The sequence below is a fragment of the Osmerus mordax genome, chromosome 26 (genome assembly GCF_038355195.1).
Source record: "Osmerus mordax isolate fOsmMor3 chromosome 26, fOsmMor3.pri, whole genome shotgun sequence".
Classification (NCBI taxonomy): Eukaryota; Metazoa; Chordata; class Actinopteri; order Osmeriformes; family Osmeridae; genus Osmerus; species Osmerus mordax.
The window spans coordinates 2,945,098-2,967,226 of record NC_090075.1 but is presented as its reverse complement, the minus strand read 5'-3'; the positions used below and the strand labels follow the sequence as shown (position 1 = coordinate 2,967,226).

Below are 22,129 nucleotides of genomic sequence, written 5' to 3'. Positions count from 1 at the left end.
AACCAAGAAATTCGGTGGTGTTATATTAATATTAAGCATTCAATGCCTTTTCAGATTCAAAACATTACGTCACCGATTTGCTTCCATACCAGTATTCTCTAAATAACGTGAATATGACGTCCCTTTTGACTTTTGAGCATTACGTCTAAGCATTATGCTTTCACATGATGACTCACAGGAAAAAAAACAAGACGTTTTAATATGGAAAACATTTATTATGTATACAAAAAAATATTTCAAATCGTAGGAGTAATAATAGCAATACAACAAACACACATTTGGCATGCGCCCTCCCCCCCCTCCCTCCCCCCCCTCCAAGTCCTCTGTCAGTGATGAAGTTTAAGGTGACTGGCTGTTTGAATCAACAGTCCACGTCAAATCACCACAGATCAAACATATCAGCTGTTTAAGGAAAAGGTTTGATTATGTAATTAAACCCTTGTTACTGCACTTTGCTGGTGCATTTCCAAATTTTTGGTTACAGTAATTCGCTCCAGTGAGCATAAGGATAATCTAGTTTCTTCACAGGCTTTACTTACTCACAGACTTAAATTCACAAAAGATCCAATTTCCCCAAGTTGTAGTATGTCACATTTCATAACCTACAAGTCACATTTTGGCGAAATAATTGCGAGAATAAGCTAAGGACACACCCACAGTCATGTTGTGTTCCTATGGTTCTGAGTGTCGTTAACAGTGTATGAAACCAATGCTACTTCCAAGCCATATAGGAAACCTCAAGCATCTTCACCAGGAGAACAGACTCCTACGTCATATTACTCCTCAGTGTATGATGGTCACAGTTCTATCATGATTTGTATTGTATTCGCATTTAAAACAGTTTTTTTCCTGCCAACATTAGCAGTGATGGAATCATCACACTAATACAGACTTATTGGAACCGACCCTACATTTCATTATAATTAGAACTTTGCCAATTCAGCTGAAATGCTACACAGGACAAAGCCCTGTCATTTAGACCCAAACTTCATCATATTCAGAGAACTTGAAAAAACAGTACAAAAAAAACAAGTAAACAAAATTGATTTGAATAATCCTATGAAAATAATAACGATCATCAATAATGCAAAACACTGCATTCAAAGACATTACACAAAATAAAAATTCTGTTTCCCAGGCCAATATTAAGATTATTAAAAAAATTCAGGCAACATTGCATCCATTAGTGGTAAAGGTTGCTAATCATATGAGAAGAATTTATCCAATCAAATTGCTCCTCTTTCCTTTCCAATTTCGACAGCTAAATTCTAATAACTGAGAACAGGTTTTAATGGTGAAATCACAATCTTCCTGTCTCTCAGTCGTCACATGTTGAACAACACTAAACCCGCCTGGGAATTCCTAAGACTTGCAGGTTAAAAACAAAACAAAACACACAATAACAATCTTGTTTCATTAACATGAAACGCTGCTTTTGAATCTGATCACAGACACATTAGGGGGAAAAAAAGATGCCAATGGCTCAAAATGAGCACACTTGTCTGAGAAACATAATTTTCTAATATAACAAATGTATGATTTACCATGATTTCTGCTGTGTCGGCAGTGACAGCAGGGTGGAAACGTGTCATCGGGGGGGGGGGGTCCAGTCACCCGCAGACGCAGGGAAGACAACACTGAACACCTCTGAACGCAGTGTAATGACACCCAGACAAGAACATCTTTGGTATCATCACTATACAATCAACTGCTCGATGGAGAATTTGGCCATCCATTTAGGAAAATTAAACAAAAATGTTTCTGTTTATCAATAGGTCCTAAGTCCTTGATTTCATTCATATTCAATGTATATCCAATGATTTAACATTTCTGAAGTCTTTCATTTTCAGAGAATGTCTAGTCCTATTTCCACCCTGTTGTCCCGACGACAATACAAGCTAAGGCAGCGACAGCTGTCAGTTACAATCTACACATGAAAAAGCAAAGCTCATGTGACCACCGTAAAGATCACATGACCATCACAGAGCCCCTATATTGCCCTCCCTACCCCCACCCCCCCACCACCCCATCATCTCCCCTGCCTGGTGGCGACAACAACGTCATCTCGATCACAATTTTTTTTTTTCCTCCTTTAAGAATCTTCAAGAAAATACAGATGCGTGATTAGAATATTAGGTCCAATGTTTCTCTCCAATATGTGACATGACAATGTGCGACAGACAACGACTCTCTGATGAGCCAGAAGACACATCCTATGATCGTGGGGCTGTGGGCCTCCAGACCAGAAGGGGGCACTCAGCCCTTCCTGATCCAGGAAGCAGTAGGTCCCAGAGACACTGAAGAGGATGGAGTAGGGATTAACTGTTCCTGAACCGAAGGCATCATGACTCTACTTATCGACGAGGCATCCAGACTGGTTGTGCTCTACGTGGTACTAAAGGGGTCCAGCGAGGAAGCTCATGGGGTCAGTCTGAACTCGCAGGGAGAAAATCAGGTCCGCATTTACTAGGATTAAAAATGGAGTCTGTTAAAAATATGGGCAGGCTCTCGTTTTGTCAGTTAAAAAATATTAAGAACACAAGACGGAAGTATACAAAAATATCTGAGTGGCTCTAGAAAAAACAAAAACGGGATTTGTAGGAAAGACATCTGGAGTTGTCCTCCTTCACATGATGGAGCACTCTCTGGATGAGGTTTTAGAGACCTGCAGGCAGAAGGATTCAGAGCAGAGATGAGAAAGACGACAGAGAAAAGTGAACAGACCGACCAACCGGGGGAGGGAGGGAGGGGGAGAGAGAGAGGGAGATGCCCTCGGACATACCTGGCCTTCCTCCTCTTCCTCCTCGTACTCCTCTTCATCGTCTCCATTCTCCATCTCCATCATCGTCTTGGTGACGGTCCTCTTGGCCACCTCCTGGACAGACGAGGAACAGCAACATTACAGCAACATGCCAAGAAAGGGAGTTTCAGCCCCAAAATTACATACTATTAGTTTGTTGTACAACTAAATAAAATGTATAATGTCATGTATAACACCCTTATATGCCTTGAGAGCGGTTTTGTACAGGGTGGGCCTTTTCGGTGGCTCAACTAGGCGACTGTTCTGCTCGCTGCCTACCTCGCCATCAGAGTTCACCAGGATGGTGATGATGTCATCTCCTGTGCCCCAGGAGCCCTGGCTCTTCCACAGCAGGTCGGAGGGGGGGCCATGGGCCACGCCCGCCTCCGCACCCCACACCTGGAACACACAGCTTGTCAACACACACATTTCGTGACAGAAAAATAGCAAAAAGACACAAAAAAATGCATATACACACAAATCTTTTTTCCCCCCTGCTTACCGTGACCGTCTGCCCAGCCTTGAGGACGAACTTAGGGGAGAACTTGTAGACAATCTCCTCTTCAGCATCCACCTGCCTCCTCAACCTCCAGCTGCCCAGAGACTGGTCCTACACACACACACACACACACACACACACACACACACAACTGTTAGTGTGTCACAAGAACCACACACACACACACACAGCAGGGGGGGGGGTCATCTGTCCGGCCCCCGTCAGACGGTACCTACCGTGTCTCCGTTGTTGCGGAGGGTGACGGCCTTGCCCTCCAGGTCCATCTCCTCGATGGTGACCCCGCCGCTGGCCTCGGCCTCCTGGCTCACGCTGAGCTGGGGCAGCTCCACCTCCAGCTCCACCCGCTTCCTCTTGCTACGCGAGGAGCTGCTGCCCGTCGCCCTGGAGACGGTCACCCTGCCAGAGGGGCTGGGGGACAGCTTCAGTCTGGAGGGAGGGGAAGGAGGGAGAGTCTTTAGGGGTACTCATGTTAACATTCTTGTCTCGTGTAGGACTAGCAGGTGTGGAGGAGGACCTGCCCGAAGGCTCCCTCCGTCCACCCCAGGGCCCGTCCACCCCAGGGCCCGTCCACCCCAGGGCCCGTCCGCTGTCGGGTAAACCAGACGAGCTCGGCACGAGAAGAATGCCATGTTGAGGGAAGGAGGTGTGAGCTGGGTATTGCAACTATTCAGGTAAATGTTGATCCTGTTTGTACGTTGTTGCCTCGGGACATTCCTACTGCTAGACCAGGCATGCATCTAAATGTCACATACACACACACACAGTGTGAAGACCTTTCCATCAATCTCAACACGTCCCTTACGGAGAGAACATCACAGACAAGAGAGGGCTTGAACACCCCGAGTCCCACCTGGAGAGCCTCTGACCAGCCTGAGGACACACGGAATGTCACCTCAGTAGCTGCTTTCAACCGATTGGTCAGGAGCACAGTGCAGGAATGTGCAGTTAGGGGCCGGAATGTGCCGTTAGGGTCCGGAATGTTCTCTCTTCTGTGTGTGTGATGGGGGGTGTGTGTGTACTTGTTGTCCTTTCCCTCCAGAAAGAGCTCAACTATGTGGGTGTGCACTCCTCTAACGTGTGTGTGTGTGTGTGTGTGTGTGTGAGAGCCCGGTACCTGTCCTCCTCCCCCTCCAGCAGCTTCCTGTAGGCATTGATCTCCATGTCCAGGGCCAGCTTGACGTCCAGCAGCTCCTGGTACTCGTTGAGCTGCTGCTGCATGCGGTCCCTCATCTCCGCCATCTCCCGCTCCTTATCGTCCATCTGCCGGCGGTGTTTCTCCCGGTCGGCCGCCAGCATGTCCTCCAGCTCGCGCACGCGCTCCTCGGACGCAGATGCCTGCGCGGGGGGGACGACACGCACGCCAGGTTACACACGAGAACGCACACGCGCTGCGGGATAAACATTCACCTGCATAGTTGCAATGCCAGGCTCACACCCCGTTCCCTCGACACGGCTGGTAGGAATCTTGTGGCGCTGTGTGACTGTTAGACTGGTGTGTGTGTGTGTGTGTGTACCTGCTTCTGCAGGGCTGAGAGCTGGTAGGCCAGGCTCTCGATCCTCATGTGAGCCTCCTGCAGCTCCTCGCGGGCCGTGCCCACAGCCTTGTCGTTCAGGTCCGAGGACACCTTGGCGTTGTCCAGCTGACAGAGAGAGAGGGGCGTCAGTCCACAGGGTGGCATTCAGTGGGAATCAGGGAAAGAAGTGTGGACACCCTTTTAGTAGAAGACTTCTAACCATAACCCTACCTGCTACTGTGGCGTTTTGTTTACCTTGTTGAGTGGGTGGGTGAGGTCTGTGTGCGTTTTGTGCAGGTGTGTAAATATGTGTGTTGCAGGGAACCTTGGACTGGGAAGAGCGTTCATAAAAAGGTGTCACCCGTATGTGTCAAGTCAAAAGGTGTGTGAGTGTCTCTCCCTCCCCCCACAAACCATGCACTTAGATGATGTATGGGTGACGTGAGTGTGCTTCTGTACAAGTGTGTGTGCTTCTGTTCAGCTGTGTTGTGTGTGTGTGTTTCTTTACAGGTGTGTGTGTGCTTCTGTTCAGCTGTGTTGTGTGTGTGTGTTTCTGTACAGGTGTGTGTGTGCTTCTGTTCAGCTGTGTGTGTGTGTTTCTGTACAGGTGTGTGTGTGCGCTTCTGTTCAGCTGTGTGTGTGTGTGTTTCTGTACAGGTGTGTGTGTGCTTATGTTCAGCTGTGTGTGTGTGTTTCTGTACAGGTGTGTGTGTGTGAGGTACCTTGGCCTTGAAGGTGTACTCCAGCTCCTCCTTGTAGATGCTGACTTGCTCCTCGTGCTGCCTGCGCAGGTCCTGCAGGGCCTGGGCCAGCTTGAACTCGTAGTCGTGCTGCCCACCGCTGTCCACCGCCACCGTCCTCTTCTCGTGGCGCCGGCGGGTCTCACGCACCTCCTGGACACAACCACAGCATCGCCGTCAACAACACGTTTGTGTGCCGGTAGCCAAGACAACACCCCTGTCTCCAGCGGGTCCACGTGTCGTTGGTCGTCGGGTCGAAAGCCTGGAATGTACCCAGTAACTCCATCCCATACAATGAATCTCCCCCCCACCCACAACCTCATCCATCCTCCTCCTACTCTACCACCCCACCTCCTCCTAAATCCAAATGCCCTTCACCTCCTCCTCAGCCCCCACATCCTCCTCAGCCCCTCCCCAGCCCCCACCTCCTCCTCCCTCCTCAGCCCCCCCCCCAGCCCCCACCTCCTCCTCAGCCCCCCCCCCCCAGCACCCACCTCCTCCTTCCTCCTCAGCCCCCACCTCCTCCTCAGCCCCCCCCCCAGCACCCACCTCCTCCTTCCTCCTCAGCCCTCCCCGCCAGCCCCCACCTCCTCCTCAGCCCCCCCCCCAGCACCCACCTCCTCGAACATGCTCTTCCTGAACTGCAGGTCCTCCGTCAGACTCTGGCAGCGGTTCTCCAGGTCCACCCTCATCAGGGTCTCCGCTTCCAGCTGCTTCTTCCCCACCGCGTGGCTCTCCTCTGCCTGCAGGGGGCGATGCAGAGCATCAGCACATTGTGTGTGTGTGTGTCAGTGCGTGTCTGTGTATCGGTGAGTATATGCAAGCTGGTCATGGCTGTCTAGTTTTTAGCCCCACACTCGGTGTATAAATGGTATGTGTGTAACCGCATGCACGCGATGCCTATTAAATGAGTCATGTCTCACCCTGCACAGTTTGCAGTGGACATTTTCCAGCGTGAGGTACGTACGGCTACATAACAGCCAGACTTGTGTTGACATACATTGAAACGAAAGTGTGCGGCAGTCTTTTCCGTTCTGTGCTGGTGGTTATCTAACACGCCCATATATAGACATCCCACGTGAAACTAACACACACTGCGTCAAGGTGGGTGTGAGGGCAACCACCGTGATACAAGGTCTAAGATAAAGGAGGGACACACCTAGCAACCACCCAGGCAGACTAGGAGATCTGATCTAACTGTAAGACTTTGTCCATTGTTCTTTTTTTTTTTTTATGAGCCTGTGAGTGAATGACTGGAGGATTGAGACCTTGGCGAGTTCGGCCTTGAGGTTGCTGAGTTCGGCAGCCATGGCATGGTTCTGGCTGAGGGCGGTGTTGAGGGCGGCTTCGCTCTGGTTGAGTTGGGCCTCCAGGTCCTTGGCCCGGCCCAGAGCCACAGCCAGGTCACCATCCTTCTTCTTCAAGCTGACGGGACACACAACACAGTCAGACTTAAACCCATGCAAGTGCAGATGGGATAAAAAAAATATCCTTGTTATAAAAAATAAAAATAAAAAAAAGATTACATTTAAATATATATATACACACACACACACTTTTAAGTATTAAATATGTGCCTGTCTGAGAACAGGATGTATCCTCACATTCCAAGCGATTCATTTGACTTCGCTTTGGTTTTCTATAGGAATATAATTGTTGGACCTGACTGATTTTGTCAGGGTTCAAACTGAAAGAAAGCGCTAAAATCATGCTAGTTATGACTAATCATGAGGACCATCTCTGAGTGCAAACAGAGAGCGAGGTGAATCTACAGTCCCGACTTCCTCTTTGTGCAAGCGTTAATAAGCAACTGAAAATAACAAACAATAAACAGAAACAGTGAATCACTTGTCAGACCACATATCTGCCATCTGTCTCTACAGGACTAAAACTCATCAAGACCCATCTTGCCTACAACTGACCTTGAGTAAATAGGATTATACAGCAGATTAAGTAAACCAGGTTTACATGGTCAGTTAGCCGAATTACCAGGCCCAAGACTACTAGCCAATCAGAATTCCCATTGACGGACTACTTCAATCCCCAGTGTTGTTTAGCATGGTAGTATTGGGGGGAGGGCTACAAAGATGTCCTAACTAGATCATTACTAGTCTTTTGGGATGAATGAGTAAAACTACTACTGTTTATTGTAGTTTTTATAGTTTCGATTTGAATGAATATGGTTCATGGTCAATGTACCAGTTACATTGACTTCCAGAGAAATGAAAGGAATTCAAGGAATTCCAAAAATCCCTCTGCGGCGTTTAAGCCTCTTTAACTTTTTTTTCTTTCAAAGTACAAAAATGCACCACGTAACATTGACTACGTGGGAATATGCATGGGCTCTATGAAAGAGGGGGAAAACCATGACTAACTTCAAAAGGAAAGAGAACTATGATGTCCTGTGATAGTCCAGAGTCTGGGCCCTGGAGTCAGAGTGCTGGGAGAGTGAATGTGCGTGTGTGTGGGAGTCTGGGACGTGAGTGACTCACTTCCTGGAGAGCTCCTCCAGCTCCGAGTTTGCCTTTCCCAAGTCGATCTGCAGCCTCGCTCTCTCCCGCGCTGTCTCATCCAGAACACGCCTGGCGTCCGCCAGCTCCGCCTCATACAGGGACTTAATCCCTGTCACCTGGTCGGTGGAAGACGAATACAAAAATACACACACACAGTCAGTCAGTCATGTGAGCCGCATCTGGATCTGCAATCTACATTCCCGCCCATTATAAAGGTTCCATACATAGTCCATATAAGGCGTGGCTTTTTTTTATACTTCAAAAACAATGTAACGGAAAATCTTTTTTTTTTCTTTTTTTTTTACATTCATAGAAATCCCTTTTTGCTTTCTTCAAGGAAGGAAATCAACTACCATTTTAATGAAAATGATTTAACAGATAAATATATATGCACACCTAGTACTATGTCTCGTCAACATGTGTATCAACAGTTGGAACTATTCATGTGATCTGAAACGGAGCAGCTGGGGGGGGGGATTGCATCATGGTAGATGTGTTTTTCTCTGAAGTGAACTGACTTGGAGTAACAGTCAGAGATTCAAACTTTTGAAAGGCGCTCCCACCAGCCACTCCCATCTGGCAGCCATATGAACAACAACTAACCCCGAGTCCCACCCTCACCCCAGCTAGACGGCTCTCTCTGCCTTTCCTTCCCTCCCTCCCTCCCTTGGCTCATAGCCACATCATAATCCCATTCGGGGGACAGTATACATAGGGCAAGTCAAAGCCCTGCCTAGCCCAGGCAACTTTCTGTATAAACACTATGCAACTGCATAGGAATGCAGTTGTAGTAAAGACTGGCTGTTAGGGCAGGTCAGAGGGCATAAAGCCTGCTATAGGTGGCTATCAATAGAGGCGTGTCTGGATGTGCTATATGTGACATGTCGTTCTCACAACACGGACAAGTATTTGACACAACTTTACCTGTAAACTCCCCAAGTAAATACAGTATATTGCCTTTCTGCTGTCAAATAGAACCATGAACATTTTAACTTTACACTCAACAACTAGACATAACCATTTGCGCTTTCTGCACACTACTTGTTAAAAAAAATCCACCCGCCCCTGTAATTCAATTTCAACCGTTCTTTTTCTTTTGACTGATTGGGAGTTTTACTTTGCAGATCAGAAAATTAACCATTACGGTTACGATGGAAAAGTTGTATTCCACACTGCATATGGCTGACCACCTTGGTTAACTCGTCATCTCCATCAAATCAACATGGTACTTAGCCTACATAGTCCTCCCAGGATTTCAAGGACACTGACGACCAGTGTTGAATTTCAGTATAAATGTTTTAAGGGGTAGCAAGAGATACACATTTGTCACAGAAAGTCATGTAATGCAGCAGATATAGCTATGAAGAAAATGTCAACAAGCTTGAACATGCAATTACAAAGTGCCTTTAGGCAAAGGAGCTGGATAGTTAGATTAGCAAAGTGAATGAATGATATTGAGTAGCGAGCCAGCTTGCTAGCTAGCTAAGTCACCGGTACGGTTGCTGGCGGTGCTGGCTGGCTATCACGCCGTTGTATATCAGCTAGCTACGTACGGGCTGCTATTCGATGGACTCGATTTACCTCGCGTGTGGTGACTTCCTCCTTCTCCGAGACTTTAACCATGAGTCGGTCATTCTCGAGCTCCAAAGAACGAACTCGGTCGATGTAGACGGCAAGCCTATCGTTCAGGTGCTGCAGATCCTGTTTCTCCTGCAGGCGTGAGATCCTGGTTGGGGAGAGCGGGGTCGCGGCGGCTTGAGCTGCAGCGCGGCTAGGGGTTGCGGTCGCCATGGCAAAGTTTAAACTTTAACTCCACTCTGAACTGCTTCCAAACTTTTTTCCCCTGCGAACGGAAAGCTCTCGCAGTTGTCTGAAAACCGGTTTAGCTGCTCACAACCAACCTGTATTCGCAAACTGAATTAAATCCACAGCCCACCACTACAGTTTCCTATCTACTATTATTGAAAGAACTCACCAAGATGGCCGTGTTCAGTTCACGCTGGCCGCGCCAAAAGGAGCGTGTGTGTAGGTTTGTGGGAGTTGTAGTCCCAATGTAGAAACGCATGTCCCATTTACTACTATTTGGATTTAATATAAAATGACAGGACTAATATGGAATAGTATCTACTTTTGTCCTCTTCGGAATATAAATGTTGGCGGGGGCGGCACAATGTAAATTTTACCTGATTTCCAACCTAGATTCAAACTGTATTAGTGATGTTACGAAAGCAATTCAATCTAACTCTCGAAAACACAATTTCTTTGAACCTCATTAGAAAACAGTGGACTGTAATTTCAAAAGTATTACCATAGTAAGACTTCTTTTCTTTTTTACAGTAAAAAAGAACGTGACCGGAATTAACCCCTATCCACAGGAGGCGCTACATAAAGCTACAACAAATTCCACGAAAATAAGCCCTCATTACCCAGCATTCACTGCTAAACAGTCCTTCCGGTTTGTCCGCCATTGTAGTAAGCAGGTAAGACATTTACGGCCCAATTTTAAGATCCTGAAATCCATTAAAAATCACAATGATCAGTGAGGTATCGTCAGATATGCTATAAGATATGTATAGTACATATATTGACAAACACACTGATGTGATATTGCTATGTATCCGTGGGAGAGAAAGTGTAAAATCCAGTCTGAAGTTGATGCGCTTACATGCCTTCGTCAACGAATAAAACCCGTATTGTCTCAAGACTTGCTAAAATGTAAATTATAGTGTATACATTGTTTCTAGAGTAAACCTTGTTGCTACCGTAGTTAAAATCTATTCCATGCAATTTAAGTTTCTTGTCTCATAGAAAGCGTTGACTGGTTAGCAAGCCATCTCGTTACATTACGTTGAACATGTCTAATCTCAGTAAATTTTTACAGACATGGCTATCAGGTATCCTATGGCCGTGGGCCTTAACAAAGGCCACCCGGTAACCAAGAACGTCACAGCGCCAAAACACGGTCGGAGACGAGGGGTAAGTAGCAGACCTGCAACATGTTGACGTTTAGAAAACAAATCTTGTCAGGCAGGCTGTCATTTAGAAATGGTTCTCCTGCATGCAGTAGAAGTGAAATGTACAGTGGAGTCCTTGTGGGCGCTAACTTTACCTGACCCAGGTCAGCTGGTCAGTTATTTGTATAATCAGGGTGCCCCTCTACCTTTTGTCCTGTTCAGCGTCTGACCAAGCACAGCAAGTTTGTGCGTGACATGATCCGTGAGGTGTGTGGCTTTGCCCCCTACGAGAGGCGTGCCATGGAGTTGCTGAAGGTGTCCAAGGATAAGCGTGCCCTCAAGTTCATCAAGAAGAGGGTAAGGGTGTCTCTGCACTGTAAAGGCTACTTTGCTTGGGGCAGGTCCTAGCCAACTTAACACTAGTGTATTGAAAGATGCTGTCAGTCCAGTGACCAAGTATCACACAATGCAATGATGCCGATAATTGGTTTGACAATAATGCTGTCTGACGCCTTGAAATCAGAAAAATCTGTTGACTGACGTCACACATGAATAAGTAGACTTTAATGAACCATCTCTTGATGGTTTGTCATTGCATCAGTGAGAGGTTAGGACTGTGAATGTTGTGTTATTCATCAGATGTTTGTATTCAAAGCGTTAAATATGTTGATTATCTTCTGATCTGTCCTCAGATTGGAACTCACATCCGCGCCAAGAGAAAGAGGGAAGAGCTGAGCAACGTTCTGGCCGCCATGAGGAAGGCCGCCGCCAAGAAGGATTAAACTATCGTTGGGGCAAATAAATATTTGTATTTCACAAAAGAAATGTTGCCTACCTGTGTCTTGAATTTTGTTTTACGAGTGTGTTGAAGCCTGCCAAGATGTGGCATGTTTTGTAATCAAATATGTTCTACAAAGCCTTCTCCATAAGTATGAAGTGTTGATTGAGAGGATCATTCACCAGAGTGGAAGTGATGTCATCATTACAGGCCCAATCATCCAGAACCAAACTAGAGCAGGTGGCTGAAGTCCAGGGTGTCAAGTATCAGTCATTAACTGAACACCAGTCTCACCTTTTGAACAAAAACAGTTTCTAATACCAAAAATCACAAAGCCATCATTTATGAAATAACTTATGGCCATCTACATGTTGGCACCTGTCACAAGAAATTATTTTAGTGTGAAGAGTAACCAAACTTGACACAAATTTAAACCGTAGTCAGGCATTTACAGCAGTTATATATAATGTCATACATATTTGATAGATAAAAAAACAAAAGAAAATCTGTAAATCTAGGCTGCGTGGCAGCAAGGTCATAATCCCAACTGCTGATGGTCTGTTGGGGATCTTCACTATGGTCCTGAAATGTTAGTCCTCTGAGGCCCGCTAGGCTCTGTTCTGCTATGAGGTCCAGTCTTCTGAAGAACTCACACATGCTCCCATAGAGTGTCATACAGTGGCCACAAAATGGTGTGCTTGTCAATCATCTATATAACTTCATCTCCCGTGGTCTGTCCTTCAGCCCCCAGCAGCAGAGCAGAGTTTCCCGCCAGTGTCTGTCTCCTGGTCACTGCTGGGGGAACGCGATGCTGAACAGCTTGCTGTAGTGATCTACAAAGTGCACCTCCAGGCCCTCGGTGATGAAATCTGGCAGGTCCGAGAAGTCCTTCTTGTTTTCTGCGGGCAGGATGAGGCAGGTCACGCCGGCACGCTTTGCCTGGAGGAACAACATGTACACAAGAATTAACATGTACACAAGAGGCTTACACAGGGAAGGAACACACTTAAGAGTCAGATGGCTGAGCGGTTAGGGAATCGGGCTAGTAATCTGAAGGTTGCCAGTTCGATTCCCGGCTGTGTCAAATGACGTTGTGTCCTTCGGCAAGGCACTTCACCCTACTTGCCTCGGGGGAAGGTCCCTGTACTTACTGTAAGTCGCTCTGGATAAGAGCGTCTGCTAAATGACTAAATGTACTTCAAGTACTGCACTTAAGTGTTGTACTACGTATCAGGGTCTATTCTATGTCTGTGCTGTTGTGAGACTCACAGCGATGGTCTTCTCCTTGATGCCCCCTACAGGCAGGATCTTTCCGGTCAGTGACAGCTCCCCGGTCATGGCCACGTTCTGACGCACCGGCGTGTTAGTTGCCAGGGACAACAGCGCCGTGACGATAGTACAGCCGGCGCTCGGACCATCCTTGGGAGTGGCTCCCTTGAAAAGACGTCACAACGTCAAAAATACAACATTCACACCAATTGCCAACAGTTGACTCTATTGATGACTATATTTGCGACATCATGCGATTTGTAATGTGATCGTGCTTAGGTGATTACGTTTCCCTTATTTTTCCTACCAACTGTTACTGGAGGTTTAAATAAAGTTTACAGAAACGAATGGAAGGGTCCCTTCACCTCAGGTACATGCAGATGCATGTGGGACTCGGTCAGGAAAGTGTTGTCTGGCTGCTGTTTCATGAGGAAGGCTCTGGCAAAGGTGAAGGCAATCTTGGCACTCTCCTTCATCACGTCTCCCAGCTGCCCCGTCAGGTCCAGGGTGCCCTCTCCGGGCCCGTCCTTACCAACCGCAGCACCCCGGGGGCGCCGCAGAGAAGTCTCGATAAACAGGGTTGATCCACCTGGAGGGGGAGGGCAAAGGCAGAGCTGTTACAACCTAATATCCTGGTAGTAAAGTGCCTGTGAACCAAGACCCCCTTTGTTAGGAGGTTTTAGGGCTGTTTTGGAAAGTTCCAGACATACCCATGGCAGTCCAGGCCAGGCCCATGACCACGCCCGCCGGTGTGACATCATACATCCGGTCCACGGTGAAGATCGGCTTGCCCACATAGTCCTGCAGGTTGCTGGGGGTAATCTCTACCTCTGTCTCCTCCCCGTTCACAATACGGAACGCCACCTTCCGGAACACCTGGACACGGAATCAGACATGCCATCAGTGTTTTTGTTTTTAATCACACACCACTTTCAAGCCACAGCATCGTTGGGGGTCTTGGTTATGATGGATTTCTGTGTAACTTTCCGAGTGCACAGATTGGGCCAAAATCCAAGTTTAATGAATGGAGCAGTACCTTCTCCACTTGCTTCTGGAGGTTCCTGACCCCAGACTCCCTGCAGTACTGTTTGATGAGCAGGTTCAGAGCCTCGGAGGAGATGGCGGTCTTCTCCTCAGTCAGGCCACACTGAGCCCTCAGCTGGGGCACCAGGTACCTCTGGAGGAGAGGAAGAGAGGACAGACATCGTCAGTCACACAGGAAATATACAATGTAATGTCATTTGTAAGGTATTCAATTAACAGAAGGTTTAATCCAAAGCGACATAAAGGCAGGGATTTGAATCTTGTAGTCTGTAGTCACAATGCTCTATCCCTGTGGCCATTCACCCTAGATTGAGTCTAACAGTACAGAAAGACAATCAGACTAGGACTCGTGCTGCCGTACCTCAGCGATGGCTAGCTTCTCCTGGGCCACGTATCCAGACACGTTGATCATCTCCATGCGGTCTCGGAGTGGCTCTGGGATGGTGTCAGTCACGTTAGCCGTACAAATGAACAGCACCTGGAGGGGGGGGAGGGATTTAAACAGACATCCACCGCCTGCTTAGACATTGGTGTGAAACCCCAGGTGTAATAACAGACGACACGTAGACAGGTTGGACCCATCTCAAGCACACCCACGCACATACCTTGGACAGGTCGACAGGCACATCTAGGTAGTGGTCCACGAAGTTGTAGTTCTGTTCCGGGTCCAACAGCTCCAGCAGCGCAGACGACGGGTCTCCCTGGTAACCACGTCCGATCTTATCCACCTACGACGACAGAGAACGGTCGGTCACCTACCGTGCGCATGATCATCACCACGCCAACAGTTCACCAACGGCAATATTCACCTCATCTATGAGAACTAGAGGGTTTTCGGTCTTGGTCTTCTTTAGGCATTGAATGATCTTCCCAGGCATGGCACCGACATAAGTTCTCCTGTTTAGAGGTAGAGAAAGACAGATGGCGTAAGCCTTCATACCATTCTGAAGAAGAAGGAGTCAGATGGCTGAGCGGTTAGGGAATCGGGCTAGTAATCAGAAGGTTGCTGGTTCGATTCCCGGCTGTGAAACCAAATGACGTTGTGTCCTTGGGCAAGGCACTTCACCCTACTTGCTTTGGGAGAATGTCCCTGTACTTACTGTACTGTAAGTCGCTCTGGATAAGAGCATCTGCTAAATGACTAAATGTAAATGTAAGAACAGTGAAAGGATTGTTATAGTGTCCCGTGTCTACTTAGAGGTGAGCGATGATCGCTGAGACCCCACCTGTGACCTTTGATCTCTGCCACGTCGGTCATGCCCCCCACACTGAAGCGGAAGTACTCTCTGTTGAGAGCCCGGGCGATGGAGCGGGCGATGCTGGTCTTGCCTACTCCTGGGGGGCCGTAGAAACACAGGATCTTCCCCTGGGTGGAGCCTCGGAGCTGGCTCACCGCTATAAATTCCTACAGGGGGGGAGGGGGAAGAGAGAGAACAAGGATAAAAGATCCAGGTTGTTTAGTTTTTTGTGAGGGATTAGCCCAGATTAACAACAATGCAGGCCTTTAAATTCCAGTTCTAGTTAGCCAAAGGCTTAGGACCAGCATTTCCAGGAAAACAGAAAATCCCACCATACTTTCCCAGGCCTAGTTGACATCAAGTACAATGCTTTAGGAGGTTAGCCAACGTTGGATTTAGCAAAGGCGAAACACAACTCCGTTTGTGTGACCATGAAACCATGAAAATCCCTACTGTTGCTGCTCACCAGGATGCGCTTTTTAACTTCGTCCATCCCATAATGATCTTCCTCCAACACCTCCTTGGCACGGCCAAGCGCCATGTTCTCCTCACTGTTGGTGCCCCATGGCATGGACGTGAGCCAGTCAAGGTAATTGCGAGTCACACTGCACACAAGGAGTATCACATTTACTCAACCGACACCATTAGACGACAACACAACCCTGTTAGATCAGTCACAGCAACACCATCGAAGAACATCAGAGAACCGGCCCAGATAGTGCAGTCGAGTAATCAGTCGATCGCAAAAGCTCCTTCAGGAGACCCTAGCCAGTGAGAGAGCTGCATCAGTAAGGGACTAACTTGAACTCAGAAGAGTGGTTGTCCAGGAGGTTGAGCTTGGTGAGCTCCTCGTTGATGACGTCCATGATGTGCTGCGGCACGGTGCGGCCCTTCAGACGCTCGCGGAACTTCTCCTCGATGGCGTCCTTGTCCTCCTTCTCCAGGCCCAGCTCCTTCTTGATGATCTTCAGCTGCTCCTGCAGCAGGTACTTCCTGTGTGTCAGCTTGATCTTCTCCTCCACCTGGAGAGGAAAGACAGGTCAGAGGTCAACCGTACCCACACTCTTACAATGAGACTGAGAGACATTTGGGAGACAGCAAGCGGGGTCAGAGGTCACGACATAGGCCTACAGTAAGTTAACAGGATCTGGTACACCTTGCTTGGTCTACTGAGTACAAGTTGCAGCAAATGAACTTGCCCCAGGCTTGAGCGTAAGGATAAATGATGTCCCACATCACCAACAACCAGGAATACGCAAACTGGTGAGGAACTTACCTCTCTGCCCAGACGCTGCTGTAGTTTACTGAGCTCATATTCCTTCTTCAGTAGCGACAGGGCTTTGTACAGACGTTTGGGGATCTGCGGAGCACACAGGGAAATAGCGTGTGGGTCACATGACCACATGCTGACACCACAGACTCAACATGGGCGTCGTCGTTCAAAACCCCGCCCACTTACATTAGTCTCTTCGAGGACGTCCTGCAGCTCGTGTGACTCCGCCCCCGTCAAAGCGGCGCCCATGTCGCTGAGGTAGATGGGGTTGTCGACGACCCTCTGCCCAGCCTGCATCATCTGGAGCACAGACTCCCTAGAGAGTAAAGTAAAATCATCATAAGTCATCATGAGACATTTGAGATATAGATTCTCACACTCACTAAGAAAAATGTAAAAAATAAATAAGTCGAAAGCTTTGATGATAGTTAGTGTCCACACCTGTAGAGCGGGTTAAGGGCGATGATGTCACGGATTGTTTTGACGATCTCTGCCGTCAGGGCCTGGAGATAGGACAAAGTGCGTGAATGACGTGACGAGCAACTCGCAACACGAGAAGCGCCATTGAATCGTGACGCAACACAGGAAGTGAAACCACGGGGGTCGACCTTTTTACCTTGACCTCCTCCGTGACCTCAAACTGCTCGTGGACCACGTTGTCCACTTCCACCATTAGAATGTCCGAGGAGGGCAACGGGACGACCTCCGGCAACAGGTCCGCCTCCAGAACGTTCTCCTCCATCGCCTCGGCTGACGAGGCAGGCGGGTCCTTGCGCGAGCGTTTGGGTTTCCTGCGTGGCGGTTTGGGCTGTTGCCCCGCCCCCTCTGCCTCGGCTACAGGCGTGGGTTCGTCTGGCTCCACCTCCAGCTGCTTGGTGATGCGAATCCTACAAAGATGAGGCGACAGGGAGAGGTGGTGTCCCTTAAGTGCTCTAGATACAATATCTTACAATATCTCCGGCTCTGTGACTGCTAGGGAATTGCTGAGGTTCACGTATACTGACAGGTTTCCACCAAGTTGCTTAGACCCATCCATCCCTCTTAGATCCAAGAGAGATGGGAAAAGGGGAGAGCACGTCTTGGGTGTTCAACAGGGCTACTCTGGCGGTGTAGAGGTTAAGAGTCTCTAAGGTGTTGGTTCTCCGTACCTTCGGTGGCCCATGACTATCATCCTCAGCTTGTCTCCCAAGTCTTGCATCTCATGGATCTGGACGAAGGTGCCGGTGTTATAGATGGCATCCAGACTCTCCACCATGTCAGACTCATTACTGATAGAGAGAGAGAGACAGAGAGACAGAGAGAGAGAGAGGGACAGAGAGAGACAGTAAGAGACAGAGAGACAGTCAGAGAAAGAGAGAGAGAGAGACAGTCAGAGACAGAGAGACAGTCAGAGAGGGGGGCACAAGAGAAGACAGAAAGACAGGTGAGATTGAAAAAAGAGGGGTACAGCGAAAGAAGACAGAAAGTTTGAGAGCAAGAGGGGGGGGAAGAGAGAGTAGGAGGAGGAGATAAATGTAGAGAAAGACAGGGGTAAAGGCGGAGCAGAGAGAAAGTCAAAAGCATTAAACGGGAAATGCCTGATCAAGAAGATAGGTTCTCAACGACATGGAAGGCAACATAAGGCTCTCTTACCTGTCGTCTTTCTTCAAGAACACCCCGGCGTACGGCTGGGCCAATCGAACTCTGCGCCTCAGCAGATCCATCAGCTGCTTATTCTTCACCTATTTACACATAGCAAACACTGCTTACAGACTGCGTCCAACATTAGCCTTTGAACATTGATCTGACAATGATTTGGATGAAGGGGGGGGGGTGAATGGTAAACATAATGCTATTAGAACCTCTTTTTTTGCGTGTAGAGTGGAGATTCAAATCAGTATTCAAACTATTTTTTTTAAATCTATGTCTACAACATTCTCTACTCTCTCTACTCTACATGTTATGTTACATTGGAAAAACATCGATGGCGCAAGGAAGTGTATGCTAGGGTCATGAACCCTGGCCTTGGTGGCTGATGAAATAAGCAGCAACAGGCTGCTTCTAAAAAGGATTTCAACTGTCATGTAATCAAAGCAGATATTAAACAAGAAGCATGAGTGTATTTGCCTACTTGTAATGAACAGATTCACCTGTTTTCTGTTGAGGGGCCTGTGTCTATAGGCTACTCTGACGGATGATGTTATTGCATCATCCGTATGTCCTTGTAGACCAAGCAGCGGTTGCTAGCTTACCTCGATTATCTTGATGAACCTCGGGAAAACCGGGTTTCTACTGACGGCGATCAGTGGCACGTTGGGAAAAACTTCAGGCACAAGCATGGGGGTGAGAGCTGTCATTTGGGGAGAGTTGTATGGGATTCCTCCATCGCCCCCTGACTCGTCTCCCCCAGACCCGCTGCTCTCCGACCCATCTTCCCCCGAAAACCCGGCACCACTACCTTTGCTGCCAAACAACCTCCGATGATCAGAGTCGAACGGTGAAGCCGAATTCAAAACTTGCCTCTCGGCGGCGAAAACACTGGTAGCCCTTGCCCATCGGTTCAGCTTTGCGAGCCTTCCAGCTCCTGTCATTGATGGAATAACGTTACCAAAGCCGCCGTTGCATAAGGTTTTTCTAAGTGTACCACTCGTAGAATAAGAGCGTTTAGCCACCAGTCCAGTCCAGCTAGACGTATCGTTCACCAGAGACCGAACAGCCCCAGTTGTAAACATACTGGAGTAATTTTTCGAAACAATTGCCCCTTTTTTGTACGAGTACTTGCAAGCACCAAGCATTCTCATGCAGGTGGCCATGTTGAATCTCGAGCTTTCTACAGCAGCACATGACTTCTTCCGGCAGGGTTTGATTACGTCAGTGGCCTCATCTCCACCTCCCACAATATCCAGCAACGAGCGTCAGACTGTACTGTCAGTCACCACTTTACTTAGCCGTATGTACCTTTACCGGTGACATCGTTGTAAACACTTCATTACTACTGTTGGCACTTCATTTATATATATTTTTAAAAGCATAGAGAACATGACATACTTTATCAATTGTTTAATTAATCAATACGCAAAATACTGTAAACATTTTTACAATTTGACTTTAGACTTTAGAAAATAAAAATAAAGACTTTATAAATTGAAGACATTCTATGAGATTATGCAATATAATTGAAAAAAACAAAAACACAAAGTTCCACTGAATTCCATTTTTACATCACAGTATTGTGTTTAATTATGATGTCAGTCTTCCCCACTTGTAAAGTATGTGAACGTTCCTAAATGTTTTGGGTTCCTGTCAAACATGCGCAATGGTGAGCCTAAATACAAATTTGTTCCTGATTATTCATGTATGTAGCTATGTATAGTGATATATAGTTGTACAACTAAACAAAACTGCATGGCATGTATCAAAATAGTTACGTAGTTTTTAACTTCAACCTGCAGACAAAGTGTTTTCTAAAGGAAATATGGTTGTAATCTATTTTTTTTTACAGAATGACAACATCCAAAAGAAGAAAGCTCCCTGCAAGGGAAATGGCAGCGTGAGTTCGAACCAGTCTCAGAACTTCACGTGCGTCTTAATTTATCATTTGAATGCTGTGAAAGTCCGGCAGAAATCTAACCCAGTCTCTCTTCCTTTACCCAAGCTGGTAGCCCTGGAAAATCTTTCAGAGAGCAAAGGAGTCTTGCTTACTAAGCAGGACGCCCAAAAGACAGCTCTCTCTCTTCTCAAGGCAGATTTTGGCGATTTCATGACCCCAGATTCATGTCATGGTGATGGGGTGAGATTCATGTTCATGTCCTGCTCAATGCCTTTTGAAATTCAAAACATGATGTCACTGATTTGCTTTCATACTAATGTTGTCCCTTCTCTACAGGACCATAGCAGTGACACATCCATTGAAATGTACGATTTACCTTCTTCAGAAGGTATCTGCTCCAAACCTACATTTTCCCTTCCTCACTCATAATTATCGTATTATTTCCTGAAACTGTCTTTAAAGTTGTAACTTGGAAGAAAACCATGTCTGTTTGTCACTATCTGTGGGGCCGGGACATTCCCTGTTCCCTGCCCTGGTCCTGGACAACTTATTCTGTCTCTCCGTGTTCCTCTGCAGAGGCCTCAGACCAGGATTGGCTGAAGGATCTCACTCATGCCAAATGTAAGTCAGTCTTGCATCACACGTTACCGTCAAAGATACCAGCAGCATGACATCCCTTTTGGGTTTGTTCTCCAGAAGCATGGTGATGCTGTTTGAGATGCAGAAGGGGCACGTAGCCTAATCATTAAACCAACTTCGAATGTATAAAACCTGTTGTACTCATTCCAGTGGCAATGCAGACTGTCGTCGTTCCTAGGAATGAAATCCCTCCTTCCCTCCAGCCTGTCTGCCCTGCTCCCTCTGAACCCTCTCCTGTCTCCAGCCTCCCTTCGGCTGACCAGGCTACTCTGCCTGCAGACAACCAGGTAACAGAGGAGGAAGAAGCCTTCAAATGCAGGCCATGTGACAACAACGACAATCAGGTAAGAACCTAAGTCTGTTTCACTCGCCAGATTAATTTTAGAGGTTATGGCTCTAAGTCAACTCTCGTGTTCCAGGCTCTTAAGTACCCTGCTGAGGTCAGCGGGGTTCTGGACATCTCGATGGATCCAGAGATAGCAGCCGTGATCGAGGAGAGAGAAGCCAGAGCTTCCCTGCAGAACTTACTGAACCAGGAGGAGCGAAACGGCATCAAGCTCCGCCTGAGGAGCAACAAGATGGCGTCCGACCTCAGTGAGGAGAGGAGGAAGAGGCTGAAGCTCCAGAGGGCCCTTCTTGCTGCCCAGTGCCAGCAGGGAAGAGTAGAAAGTCAGACCAGAGTACAGGAACTACAGGGGGCTATTGACCATCTGAACAAGAGCTTCCTCGCACAGACGGCAAAAAATCAAACTCTCAGCTCCAAAATGCACTTTCTTCAAGAACAAAACGCAGCAAGGGATTCCTTTCTGATCTCCGTGAACCTGAGAGCAGACCAGCTAGCCTCAGAGCTAACAGAGAAGCAGCAACAGTACTCTTTCCTGGAGGCCCGACAGGTGGACTCTGAGAAACTGCTGTCAGAGAGTCAGGCCAGAGTAGTCGAGCTACAGAGTGTTATTGATGAGCAGAACAGGAAGCTCCAGAGACAGACGGCGGAGAAGCACACCTTCAGCTCCCAAATGAAGTCTGTTCTGGAGGAGAACTCTGCTAAGGATGCTCTTTTGGCATCCCTCAACTCAAGAGCCGACAAACTGATCTGTGAGATCATAGAGGAGAAGGACAAGAGACTCGGTTTCCAAAGTGAACTAGAGGCCGCTTTGTCTGACAAAACAAAGGCAATTGGGGAGGTAAAGAGGCTGGGCCAGGAGCTGAGACAGACCGAGGAGGAATGTGAAAAGCTGGCCAAGCAACTGGATAGCAGGAACCAGCAACGACAAGAGAAGACCTTGGCACTGGAGAAGAGCCTGGTTCACCGACACGT

At 47.7% G+C, this 22,129-nt stretch overlaps 3 protein-coding genes across 4 annotated transcripts; 1 reads left to right on the top strand and 2 right to left on the bottom strand.

Annotated features, from left to right (window-relative positions):
• Window positions 1–2,032: 2,032 nt before the first annotated feature.
• lmnb2 (lamin B2) lies at window positions 2,033–10,055 on the bottom strand. The gene is made up of 12 exons (XM_067229665.1): window positions 9,669–10,055; window positions 8,067–8,203; window positions 6,843–6,999; window positions 6,192–6,317; window positions 5,557–5,727; window positions 4,835–4,960; window positions 4,435–4,655; window positions 3,536–3,746; window positions 3,303–3,410; window positions 3,080–3,199; window positions 2,783–2,875; window positions 2,033–2,665 (listed from the first exon to the last, which is right to left on the bottom strand). The coding sequence occupies exons 1-12, from the start codon at window positions 9,876–9,878 to the stop codon at window positions 2,627–2,629; spliced, it is 1,719 nt and encodes a 572-aa protein (XP_067085766.1). The 5' UTR covers window positions 9,879–10,055; the 3' UTR covers window positions 2,033–2,626.
• Window positions 10,056–10,472: 417 nt separating this feature from the next.
• Window positions 10,473–11,866, top strand: rpl36 (ribosomal protein L36). The gene is made up of 4 exons (XM_067229666.1): window positions 10,473–10,567; window positions 10,969–11,063; window positions 11,264–11,398; window positions 11,734–11,866. Exons 2-4 carry the CDS (start codon window positions 10,971–10,973, stop codon window positions 11,821–11,823), a joined length of 318 nt encoding a protein of 105 aa, XP_067085767.1. The 5' UTR covers window positions 10,473–10,567; window positions 10,969–10,970; the 3' UTR covers window positions 11,824–11,866.
• Window positions 11,867–12,024: 158 nt separating this feature from the next.
• Window positions 12,025–19,435, bottom strand: lonp1 (lon peptidase 1, mitochondrial). Of its 2 annotated transcripts, none has more exons than XM_067229977.1 (18): window positions 18,875–19,435; window positions 18,276–18,364; window positions 17,792–17,911; window positions 17,260–17,530; window positions 17,085–17,146; window positions 16,830–16,959; window positions 16,647–16,730; window positions 16,172–16,392; window positions 15,837–15,975; window positions 15,359–15,537; window positions 14,942–15,029; window positions 14,738–14,860; window positions 14,494–14,610; window positions 14,125–14,265; window positions 13,799–13,964; window positions 13,454–13,677; window positions 13,089–13,253; window positions 12,025–12,758 (listed from the first exon to the last, which is right to left on the bottom strand). In XM_067229977.1, the coding sequence occupies exons 1-18, from the start codon at window positions 19,433–19,435 to the stop codon at window positions 12,609–12,611; spliced, it is 3,030 nt and encodes a 1,009-aa protein (XP_067086078.1). In that variant the 3' UTR covers window positions 12,025–12,608. The 2 variants fall into 2 exon arrangements, with proteins under 2 accessions (XP_067086078.1, XP_067086079.1); XM_067229978.1 differs by having other exon boundaries at window positions 12,711–12,824; window positions 13,017–13,253.
• Window positions 19,436–22,129: the final 2,694 nt, after the last annotated feature.

Bases quoted from the DNA above. Each gene is read 5' to 3' on its own strand.
- lmnb2 (XM_067229665.1), bottom strand. From the start codon at position 9,878: ATGGCGACCGCAACCCCTAGCCGCGCTGCAGCTCAAGCCGCCGCGACC. The intron at 6,318-6,842 runs GTCTCAATCCTC...CGCCCCCTGCAG, and splicing joins TCAAGGCCGAACTCGCCAAG to GCAGAGGAGAGCCACGCGGT. The intron at 4,961-5,556 runs GTACCTCACACA...TCTCTCTGTCAG, and splicing joins AGTACACCTTCAAGGCCAAG to CTGGACAACGCCAAGGTGTC.
- lonp1 (XM_067229977.1), bottom strand. From the start codon at position 19,435: ATGGCCACCTGCATGAGAATGCTTGGTGCTTGCAAGTACTCGTACAAA. The intron at 16,393-16,646 runs GTAAGTTCCTCA...TTTCCTCTCCAG, and splicing joins AGCAGCGTCTGGGCAGAGAG to GTGGAGGAGAAGATCAAGCT. The intron at 15,538-15,836 runs GTGAGCAGCAAC...CCCCCCCTGTAG, and splicing joins AAGTTAAAAAGCGCATCCTG to GAATTTATAGCGGTGAGCCA.
- rpl36 (XM_067229666.1), top strand. From the start codon at position 10,971: ATGGCTATCAGGTATCCTATGGCCGTGGGCCTTAACAAAGGCCACCCG. The intron at 11,064-11,263 runs GTAAGTAGCAGA...TGTCCTGTTCAG, and splicing joins AACACGGTCGGAGACGAGGG to CGTCTGACCAAGCACAGCAA. The intron at 11,399-11,733 runs GTAAGGGTGTCT...ATCTGTCCTCAG, and splicing joins TCAAGTTCATCAAGAAGAGG to ATTGGAACTCACATCCGCGC.